This window comes from Myotis davidii, unplaced genomic scaffold (assembly GCF_000327345.1).
Source record: "Myotis davidii unplaced genomic scaffold, ASM32734v1 scaffold946, whole genome shotgun sequence".
NCBI classification, from domain to species: Eukaryota; Metazoa; Chordata; class Mammalia; order Chiroptera; family Vespertilionidae; genus Myotis; species Myotis davidii.
Window position 1 is genome coordinate 665,646 of NW_006297395.1, and position 11,806 is coordinate 677,451.

General features: G+C 37.3%; 1 protein-coding gene across 1 annotated transcript in view; it reads right to left on the reverse strand.

The window, feature by feature from the left end:
- BTBD10 (BTB (POZ) domain containing 10) overlaps nt 1-11,806 on the reverse strand; it is a 60,454-nt gene that overhangs the window by 16,574 nt on the left and 32,074 nt on the right. The window contains exons 3-5 of the mRNA XM_015570105.1: nt 7,491-7,687; nt 4,886-5,171; nt 1,334-1,436 (exon numbers count right to left, since the gene is read on the reverse strand). Coding sequence (XP_015425591.1) covers nt 1,334-1,436; nt 4,886-5,171; nt 7,491-7,687 — 586 coding nt within the window. The remainder of the gene's footprint in view (nt 1-1,333; nt 1,437-4,885; nt 5,172-7,490; nt 7,688-11,806) is intronic.

The following is an 11,806-nucleotide window of genomic DNA, read 5'->3' on the forward strand; positions in this document are numbered from 1 at the left end:
TTCACTCCCCCAAAACTTAATTAACAATAGCCTACTATTGACTGGAAGCCTTACCAATAACAAAGAGTCAACGCATATTTTGTATGTTGTGTGTATTATATACTTTAGTCTTACAATAACGTAAGCTAAAGAAAATTATTAAAATTATAAGGAGAAAATGCTTCTAGTTATTTATTGAAAAACATTTGCATATAAGTGGAACCAAACCTGTATTATTCGAGGGTCAGCTATTACTTTTCCTGTCTTGTACCTCAAGATCCTCCCTCCTCTTTTTTCCCAAAACGATTTGAGGAAACAGTATTTTCAGACTGTGGCATAAACTGTCACACACTATAATCAAATTTTTATCACTGATTTGAAATTACAAGTAGAGAAATTACAAATATTCCTCAAAAATAAAAGGTTAAAACTTCAAAATAAAAATAAAGGTTTAAAACAAAGATGCTAACAAATTCATTTTTTTATAAAGATAACTTTTTTATATATATATATTTTATTGATTTTTTACAGAGAGGAAGGGAGAGAGAGAGAGAGTTAGAAACATCGATGAGAAAGAAACATCGATCAGCCGCCTCCTGCACATCTCCCACTGGGGATGTGCCCGCAAGCCAGGGACATGCCCTTGACCGGAATCGAACCTGGAACCTTTCAGTCCGGCAGGTCGACGCTCTATCCACTGAGCCAAACCGCTTTCAGCAACAAATTCATTTTGGAACAGTGATTCCCAAAGTGGGCGCAACCGCCCCCTGGTGGGCGCTACAGCGATCTAGGGGGGCGGTGATGGCCACAGGTGCATTTGGGGCATGTATCTTTCTGTTTAATTGCTATTAAAACAAAAAAAATTAATTTCCAGGGGGCGCTGAGTAATATTTTTTCTGGAAAGGGGGCGGTAGGCCAAATAAGTTTGGGAACCACTGTTTTAGGGAATAATTTTAAATGTTTATAAATGTCCATACTGCTTATGTGCAATAAAATATTAGAATTCAAGTAGCCACATTAATTCTTAGGCACCAAAAAATTGACTTACTTTATTTAAGAGAATTAAGGAGAGAGGAATATATGTTAACATTAAACCCTTTTGAAAGAAATGCCTATGCAGACCCAAGAGATGAATCATCTGCTATCCTATCTTCCCAAAGGTCATAAAATTCATTTAGTTAAATATTATTTTTATGTACTAAAATAAAGACAAATTAAATGTTATTTAAAAAACAATATCCTACATACCTCCATAAAGATATCCAAATCAAACTCTGATTTCAACTCAAGTACTTACCAAGAAGGGGTCATATGAATATGATTAAGTCAAAACACATAAGCAACAAAAATTTACCAGAATAGCTCGAAATACAGTGGAGCCAATTCCTTCTGCCACCTCATATTCTCCCTTCTCATTGGGACGTGTAAAATTATGTTCTCTGCCAGATCCGAACATCCTATAATAGGAAATAATTAAGAAATATATCATTAGGACACTTTCTTCAAAAGGGAAAATTGATTTCATGCACAAAACTAAAAAGGAATTGTAATTTAAGTATTAAATTATATCATTAAATTAGTTCAAGAATTTTTATCAGAAATCTATCCTGACAAACATATTTAACAAAGGAATATTTAAAGTAATACATATAGTTGATTTTTACAGAGAGAAAGGGAGAGGAATAGAGAGTTAGAAACATCAATGAGAAAGAAACATCGATCAGCTGCCTCCTGCACACTCCCCACTGGGGATGTGCCTGCAACCAAGGTACATGCCCTTGACCAGAATCAAACCTGGGACGCTTGAGTCCACAGGCTGACGCTTTATCCGCTGAGCCAAACTGGTTAGGGCTTAAAGTATTTTCTTTATGATGGGAGGAAACAGTAGTGTACAGGGGTGGGTAAAAGTAGGTTTACATTTGTGAATATATGAAACAGAGTTTATTCTTGTATTATTATTTATTAGTTTATTTTTAAACATATTTTATTGATTTATTTCTACAGAGAGGAAGGGAAAGGGATAGAGAGTTAGAAACATTGATGAGAGAGAAACATCGATCAGCTGCCTCCTACACACCCCCCACTGGGAATGTGCCCGCAACCAAGGCACATGCCCTTGACCGGAATCGAACCTGGTACCTTTCAGTCCACAGGCCGACGCTCTATCCACCGAGCCAAACCGGTTAGGGCAGAAAGTATAGCCTCCTCCAAAAACATCTAGTCCACAGATTTCCAGATTTGAGCATTTCATGGATAACAAAATTTCAGAACAAATTTGGGGGGCTGCCAAAGTTTTGCCTATGTTTTGTTTTCATAAATAAGGGCATTATGTACCATCTGCTATCACTATCCTATATAAAAAAAGACAAAAAGGGTAATTGACCGTACCTTCGCTACGCTTCCCATTGGTTAATCAGGGCGATATGCAAATTAAGTGGAACCAAACCTGTATTTGGCGAACCAAAACTGTTTCCTCAAATCGTTTTGGGAAAAAAGAGGAGGGAGGATCTTGAGGTACAAGACAGGAAAAGTAATAGCTGACCCTCGAATAATACAGGTTTGGTTCCACTTATATGCAAATGTTTTTCAATAAATAACTAGAAGCATTTTTAAGTCCGGTGTTATTCAGGATCAGCTGCATTGATCTTGATTGAATTGTTGAAACAGTTGTGAATACCAGAAAATATCTTGTTTCCATTGATAACCAAAGATGGCGGTTAATTTGCATACGTAGGCACCAAGCAATGGAGCAAAGCCGGCTGGCCCCGGGCAGGAGCAGTGAGCGAAGGCTGGCGTGGCGAGCAAAGAGCAACGAGGGAAGCCCGCTGCACTGGCCTCCACCACGCCCCTGGGGCCTGCATGTGGCGAGCACCCAGGGGCTTAGCTCCTCGCTGCTCGCAGCGCGCCGTCCTCCACCATGCCCCCGGGCCCGCGTGCGGCAAGCGAGGAGTTAAGCCCCTCACCGGCGAAGAGCGAAGGCCTGGGTTCCGGCGCCGGAGGAAAACTGGTGCCAGCAGCCAGGGGAAGGGGCCCCCGAGGGGCCCAGACTGCAAGAGGGCACAGGCTGGGCTGAGGGACCCACCCAAGTGCACAAATTTTTGTGCACCGGGCCTCTAGTCTTTTCATAAAAGACAGGACATTCTAACAAGAAAAAAATAGGAGGATATAATCTCTGAATAAATGATAGCCTTTAAATTGTACTTAACTACATGAAAAAAACGAGACCCTCTGAACCTGGTACCACCATTACTAAAGTAGATATGGCTGATCTAAGTACTCTACTCAACACTTTCCCAATGTAAATGGTTTCCCCTTTTGTTATAACACATAAACCTATAAAGAACAAAGCTTTTTTATTTGAATTTCCAAAAGAATGCAACTGCTTTTTAATAGTTCCCATGAATATTAATTTTCATCCCCAAAGACATGCTTTGTTCAATTCATATGAAAAGAAACTTCACTGATGTAAAAAGGACAGTCTTTCAGAAATCAAATGTCATGCAACTTTCTCTAATACATGAACTTTTTTAAAAGGAGAAAATTATACTTTTCAGGTCAATAATGAACACACACAGAAATATCTCTTTTTTTTTTAAAGAAAACAGCTTAATAACTGAGGTAAAATATCAAATATCTACTTTTCAACTGTTTCTTTAAAGTGCAGGTAAAAAATAAAGTATTAATAGTGTCAAGTCATCCCCCTAATAGCATCAAATAATCTCCCCCATGCTACTAAAAAATATATAAAAGCCCTAGCTGGTCTGGCTCAGTGGACAGAGCATCAGACTGCAGATGAAAGGGTCCTGGGTTCGATTCCAGGGACACATGCCCAGGTTGCGGGCTCAATCCCCAATAGGAGGCGTGTAGGAGGCAGCTGACCAATCTTTCTCTACTAGCAGATGCAATGCAAATGTTAAAAGTAAATATATATCTACTCAAAATGTATAGTGTCATATGCTGGCATTTATTCTATATTGAGACACTGACAAATCACATATACATACACACACAAAAAAGTATGCACATATCCCAAATATTCATATGCAACCTAAAAAAAATTTTTTTTACCTGTGTAAACTTCTACTTCATATATATGCCCCTTCATTTTATATTTTGTAAACAGGTTTTATTTGCCCAGCCGGGTGTCTCAGTGGCTGAGCATCAACCTATGAACCAGGAGGTCACAGTTCGATTCCCAGCACATGCCCAGGTTGTGGGCTCAATCCCCAGTGGGGAGTGTGCAGGAGGCAGTCGATCAATGATTCTCTCTCATCATTGATGTTTCTATCTCTCTCCCTCCTCTCCCTTCCTCTCTGAAATCAATTTAAAAAAAAGGGGAGGGGGGAACATTCCTTTTTTTAAGTGTCGATATCAAACTGACAAATGCTGACCTTTCAGCTAACCAAACTGTTGGGTTTTTTTTCTCTTTCAACAAGACTGATAGCCGGTTTGGCTCAGTGGATAGAGAGTCGGCCTACAGAATGAAGGGTCCTGGATTCAATTCTAGTCAAGGGCAAGTATCTTGGTTGCAAGCTCAATCCCCAGTCCTGGTCAGGGTGCCTGTGGGAGGCAGCCAACCAATGTGTCTTTCTCACATCAATGTTTCTCTCTGTCTCTCTCCCCCTCCCTTCTACCCTCTCTAAAAAAGTCAATGGAAAGGGGGGAAAAATCAATGGAAAAATATCCTCAGGTGAGGATTAACAAAAAACAAAACAAAACAAAACTGGCTCTACCACTTTCTAGCTCTATTAACCTGAGCAAGGTATTTAACCTTAAAAAGCTCAGTTCTTACATCTGTAAAATAGGAACACTACATCCCAACAGAGTTACTGTAAACTTAAATGGAAAAAACAAATGTGAAAGTGCTTTAAAATTCATTAACACAAACAACTACAATAATACAAACCTGCCCAACATTGTATTTGGCTGTGCAGTAAAAATGGATGGGTCTACAACAAATCTAGTATTATCCACAATTAGTGTCACTCGTTCTGATGTTCTTATATTCCGTGCGCCTTCTTTTGCATTTTCATACACAAACACCATCTCCCCAGATGTCTTACAGCTACCATCTGAACTTGACTGACTACTATTTCTGCTGCTGTTCCCAGCACTGCTACTGCCACCATTTGGAGATGTTTTTTGAGGACGAGGACTGCCTGGACGAGAGGAACTGTGATCTTTTTCTCGTTCTGAAATAAAGATGTTAAACAAAGTCACGCAAATTTTCTTTTAAAAAATTCAAGATCCATATATCTTTTAAAATTATTGACTTAGAAAAGTTGTTTTAAATCACGGCATTTCTGCTTTTTTATCTAAAATAACATTTCCACAGAATACCAAAATACTAATTTATTTCCCAGGATTAAAAACATCAAAATACTTTCTAAAATAATTAATTTTTGTAGAATTTTAAAAAGATGTAGACCTTACTAATGTTGACCTAGACTAAGGTCAAAATTAAGATAAATTTTATGTTACTACCCTACTTAACAATATATATAAAAACCCAAGGAGCAGAATCACAAATCAAATAAGTAAGCATTGAAAGTTAGTAAAAGATTAGTAAGAATACCAATTTTAAACTCTCCCAAATACTAAAAGTATTCATACTTTTGGAATCCTGCTGTGTTAATAAAGGCATTTCAAAACCAGTTATTTATCTCACAAAAGGAAGGTCTGAGAGAAGAAAAAAATTTCAATAAGGATAGCAAGAAGTATTTATTTTTTCAAATGACTTTTAATGTCTACCAAATTAAGTGGCTTTAATAGCTGATGATATATTGCTTTCTTTTCATTTTCACTTTTGTTGAATAAAGCACTGCTACAAATTTTATAGAACCAAATAATTACTATTTATAATTTTAATAGGTAGGTTCCAATATTCTGAAGAGGAAAAATTAAAACTGAGATTTTATAATTAAGTTTCCTTTACAGGCTAGATCACAGTTTAAAGGTGACCTAAAAATGTACCTCCATCCCCTCAGTTTCATCAGCTTTTGCCAAATTCCTCTATGACTCAGGCTACTTAGAACACTCTGTACAGCTTTACTGATTATATAATTAGATGTGCAGTATCTCCAGAGATACTCTGACACCTCCATTCTATTACATGTTTCCACAATGCTGGTAGCATCCCAAAAGCAGAATTTGTTAAAGTTAATAAAATAATTGTATCATTCTATTATCTTCCCAAATGCTGAATTTTGCATATAACAAACTAAATCTCTTTTTTCTTTTTTTAACTTATCAGTACTAGTTTGACTTTAAGGACCTACTTAGATATTGACAACTTCTACACATACTTTGACCCTAATAGAAATGATTTTACTTTATAACCATCAGAAACTACCTCATATAGTAAGTCAAGGTATTAAATTTGTCCCTTCCCAGGGGAAAATGAAAATCAGCAAGTTCACATTGCTTACATACCTCTGCTTCAGACTAGTGTTTTACAGTCACACATATTTACCTGGGGTAATAGCATTCATTTATAAGCAGGGGTGGGGAACACCCAGCCCAAGGGCTATATCATTTGGTCTGGCAATGCCAAAGCAACCGCAGGCGGGACTCAAAGTTCAATAAATCTATGGGCTTTTTTCATAGCAACATAATTTTTAGGTTGATAATTTTGTATGGCCTACGAATGATCTTATAAATAACCAAATGGCCCCTGACAGACAAAAGGTTCCCCACCCCTGATTTATAGCAATGGATAGGAAGAGAAAGACCTGAGCTAGCTGCCAAGAAAGCAAAACATTTCACTTTCTCTTTCATCTTCTATTTTTATTATTAAATGTACTGTCAAAAATCAAAATAAATTACTCTAATGGGTATTCTACCTTTCAATTCCTTTTATCCATGATAATTAGCCAAGAATCCCTATCAATAATGACTATTACTGATAATTTTATTGACATTTATAGTAAATTTATTACAGTAATATACAAACTACTTTAAAATAAATCACTGCTATATATCTCATAAGATAAAAACCAACTTGAAAAAATTTGAAATCTAGATATCACAATTACAAAGGCTTTTCAAGTTATTTCTTCTATAAGTCTGTCCCAGATTCTTTAAAAAATTCTTTGTTTCGCCGAAACCGGTTTGGCTCAGTGGATAGAGCGTCGGCCTGCAGACTGAAGGGTCCCAGGTTCGATTCCAGTCAAGGGCATGTACCTTGGTTGCGGGCATATCCCCAGTGGGGAGTGTGCAAGAGGCAGCTGATCGATGTTTCTCTCTCATCGATGTTTCTAACTTTCTATCTCTCTTCCTTCCTCTCTGTAAAAAATCAATAAAATATATTTTAAAAAAAATTCTTTGTTTCATTTAATAAGGTGTTTTTTTTTTCACAGCAAGAACCAAGCTGAACTAAAATAAAAGCAACTAAATAAAAGTAACAAGTTAATTTTACTTTGAAGTATTAGACACAATTCATTATCCTTGGTGTTTTAAGAAGGTAAATGCATGCTTAAAAATTGTTAGGAAGGTTTAGTTCATCTACATACCAACATGGTGCTGTCGTGTTGGAGAAGTAACATTTCTAATACAAGGAGTGAGCTGAGACTCTGTTCTTTCATGAGAAGAATCTCGTGATCTGTCACTTGACCGTCGTCTATCTCTTGATCTCTCATGTCCCCCACTAGCACCATGTAGACTCATTTTGGTGTGGTCGACAACTCCTTTAGCAACACGTGAGGGAGTACTGATAAGTTACAAAATAAAATTAACCATAAAAGTAGAACATGAGATACAAACACTTTAAAAAAATAAATTAACATAAAACTATTAGTATCTTAAAGGGCAAGAATCAAATGCTACTTTACAACCCTTAAAATAAGCCTAATTTATCTCGAACTTCTAAGTTTTATAAAATCTGGAGCACTCTATCTTTAAAGATCACATAATCCAACTGATTTTTTAGGATAAGAAAACTAAAGCCCAGAAAGGTTAATTTATTTTTTAATAAGTAGTAGTAGTAGTGGTAGTAGCAGTAGCAGCAGCAGCAGCAGCAGCAGCAGCAGCAACAACCACCCAAATCACCTAAATATTGCTCAAATGTTCTTTTCATTTTATTTTTTTAATTTTAATTATGTTTTTCTATATTTTTACTAGAGGCCCAGTGCACAAATTTGTGCATGGGTGGAATCAGGCCAGCCTGCCCTGATGGGGGCCCATCAGGCGGAGGGAGGGGCAGCGGGCCATTGGCCAGCCAGTCCCGCCCCCAATTGGGGTGTTGGGGGCAGAATCGGGGCCAGGCCGGCCAGGAGTGGGCCAATTGAGTGTCAAACTATGAACCAGGAGGTCATGGTTCGATTCCAGTGAGGGCACATGCCCAGGTTGCGGGCTTGATCCCCAGTGGGGGTGTGCAGGAGGCAGCCAGTCAATGATTCTCTCATCATTGATGTTTCTATCTCTCCCTCTCCTTTCCTCTCTGAAAATCAATAAAAATATCTTTTAAAAAAAATTGCCATGAAAGACTAATTATGTCCTATTCTATTTAATTAAATAATTTTAGATCAGTAAAGTACTCTAAGGGTAAAAATAATTAATGTGTGCAATATAAAATGAGGATGAGCACGTTCAGAGGAGATATTTCTGCTTCATGTTGCATTTAAAAGACTTTGAGATATATGAATTAAGGGCAAGTAAGGAGATGAAAAGTACATCAGCCTCAAAATCTGCTTCCAGCCAACAGAAAGTAATAAGGATTGTGGTTCTTCATCTAGTGAGGTGACCTAAACCCTCATTCCTGAAGCATCAGGGCAATTAGTAGTGCTACCTAGATTGGGTTTTATAGTTTTCCACTGACCTTAATTATAGGGCATGGTAATACTAGGAAATGCCCTAAGGGATTTTCTGTTTTATTCCACATCTCATTGTGGAGTAGTAGCCCAATTTTCCTTTGTTAGCACAGTATCTCCCTTCTTTGCCTAGAAATTCAGAGGAATGAGAATCCCAAAGTAGCCAGCGGGGTAGCAGTATTAACTTCCAGCTCAATGGAGTCTTTGCGTTGTTTCCTGATAGAAACATTCCTACCGCTGCAATCAAGACCTCTAGGCCAGCCCGGTGTGGCTCAGTGATTTGAGCTTCAACCTATGAACCAGGAGTTCATAGTTCAATTCCCAGTCAGGGCATCAAACCCAGTGTGGGGTGTACAGGAGGCGGTTGATCAATGATTCTCTCTCATCATTGATGTTTCTGTTTCTCTCTCTCTCTCTCTCTCTCTCTCTCTCTCTCTCTCTTTCTCCCTTCCTCTCTGAAATCAATAAAAATATATTAAAAACAAAAAAAACAAAGCCCAAAGTGAGTAGAAGGAAAAAATAATATAGATCAAAGCGAAAACCAATTAAATAGTTTATAAAATAATAGAAAAGATCAATTAGACGAGCAGCTGGTTCTTTGGACACATAAAAAAAACTAATAAACCTTTAGCCAGGCTCATCAAGAAAAAAAGAGCTCATATAAATAAAATCAGAAATAAAAGAGAACTGACAACAGACACCACAAATACAAAGATTACAAAAAATACTACAATTATATGCCCCCCAAAATTGGACAACCTTGAAGAAATGGAAAAATTCCTAAAAACATACAAGTTCCCAAGATTGAACCAGGAAGAAACAAAAAATCTGAAGGGGACTGAAAACTAGTAAAATTGAATCAGTAATCAAAAAACTCCCAACAAACAAAAGTCCTGGACCAGATGGCTTCAGGAGTGAATTTTATCAAACATTCAAAGAAAAATTAATACCTAACCTTCTCAAACTATTTTAAAAAACTAAAAAGGAGGGAAGTCTCCCAAGCTCATTTTAGGAGGCCAGCATTTAGGAGGATGGATATCAAAATTAGATAAAGATACTACACAAACAGAAAATGATAGGCCAATATTCCTGATGAAATAGATGCATAAATCCTCAATGAAACTGAATTCAGCAATACATTAAAAAGATCATTCCCAATGATCAAGTAAGATTTATTCCTGGGATGTAAGGTTGGTTCAATAGCCACAAAACAATTAACAAATAAACAAAATGAAGAATAAAAATTCTGTTATTTCAATATATGTAGAAAAGGCATTTGGAAAAAGCCCAAATCAATGTATGATTAAAACACTCAGCAAAGTGGGGATAGAGGAAACATACCTCAACATAATCAAGCTATAGATGGCAAACACCATACTCAAGGGTTAACACCATACTCAAGGATGAACAGTGAAAACTTTTCCCTTAAGATCAAGAACAAGACAAAGATGTTGACTTTCACTACTTTTATTTAACATAATATTGGAAGTCCTAGCCACAATAATAAGAAATAAAAGGCATCCAAATTGAAAAGGAAAAAGTAAACTCATTATTTGCAACTGAAATGACACTATATAGAGAAAGACACCTTAAAGATTCCATACAAAAAAACTATTTGAACTGATAAGTGAATTCTGTAAAGTACCAGGATGCAAAATTAATATTCATAAGCAGTTGCATTTTTATACACCAATAACTATCAAAAAGAGAAATTAAGAAAACAATTTCATTTAGAATTACATCAAAGAGTCTAGGAATAAATTTAACCAAAAAGGTAAAGGATCTATACCCATAAAACTGTACAACATTGAAGAAAGAAAATAAAAACAATATATAATAAATGGAAATATATACCATACTCATGGACAGGAAGAATTAATGTCATTAAACTGTCCATAGCAGCGGTCACCAACTTTCAGACCTCACAAACCACCATTCGTCCATGCACTACTGGTTGCCAACCACTGATCCTTAGTATCCGAAGCAGTCTACAGATTTAATGAAACCCCTATAAAAATGCCAATGGCATCTTTCACAGAAGGGGAATAATCCTAAAATTTATATGGAAACACAAAAGACCCCAAATACCCACAGCAATCTTAAGAAAGAATAAGAAATTTGGAGGCTTCATGCTATCTAATATCAAACTTTATTACAAGGCTACAGTAATCAAAACAGCATGGTATTAGCATAAAAACAGACATATAGATCAATGAAACAGAATAGAGAGCCCGGAAGTAAACCCACGCCTATATTGTCAATTAACCTATGACAAAGGAGGCAAGAATGAGGTAAAAACAGTCTCTTCAATAAATGGTGTTGGGAAAACTAGACAGATAAATGCAGAGGAGGAGAAGAGGAGGAGGAGGAGGAGGAAGAGAAGGAGGAGAGGACGATGACGACGACACTTTCTTACACCATATAATAAAATAAACACAAAAAAGTTAAAAATTAAATGCAAGCTCTGAAACCATAAAACTCATAGAAGAAAATATGAAGAGTAAACTCTATGACATCACTCTTAACCATTTTTATTTTTTTTTTTGCTGTGTCTCCTTGGGCAAGGAAAACAAAAGAAAAATGAACAAATGAGACTACATCAAGCTAAAATGTTTTTGCACAGCGAAAAAAACCATAAAAAAAAACACACCAAAAAGCCTGGAGAAAAAAACCAAGATGGCGGCATAGGTTAACGCCAGAGATTGTTGCCTTGAACAACCAAATCAAAATACACCTAAAAGACGGAACGGACATCATCCAGAACCACAGGAAGGCTGGCTGAGTGGAAATTCTACAACTAGGAGGAAAGAGAATATCATACCCAGACTCATAGGAGGCGCAGTGCTGACGTGAAATACTGAGGTGCGGAGTGCGCGCGGAGCGGGCTGGCGGCGCGGAGGGCGCGGTTGTTCTTTACAATCGGGAGGGAGCTTCAGACTCTGAGCTCCAGATCCAGGCGAGTCTCTAGGGGCCCAGACTCAAACAGGAGAAGCGGGACTGTCTGGCTTCGGTCGGGAACC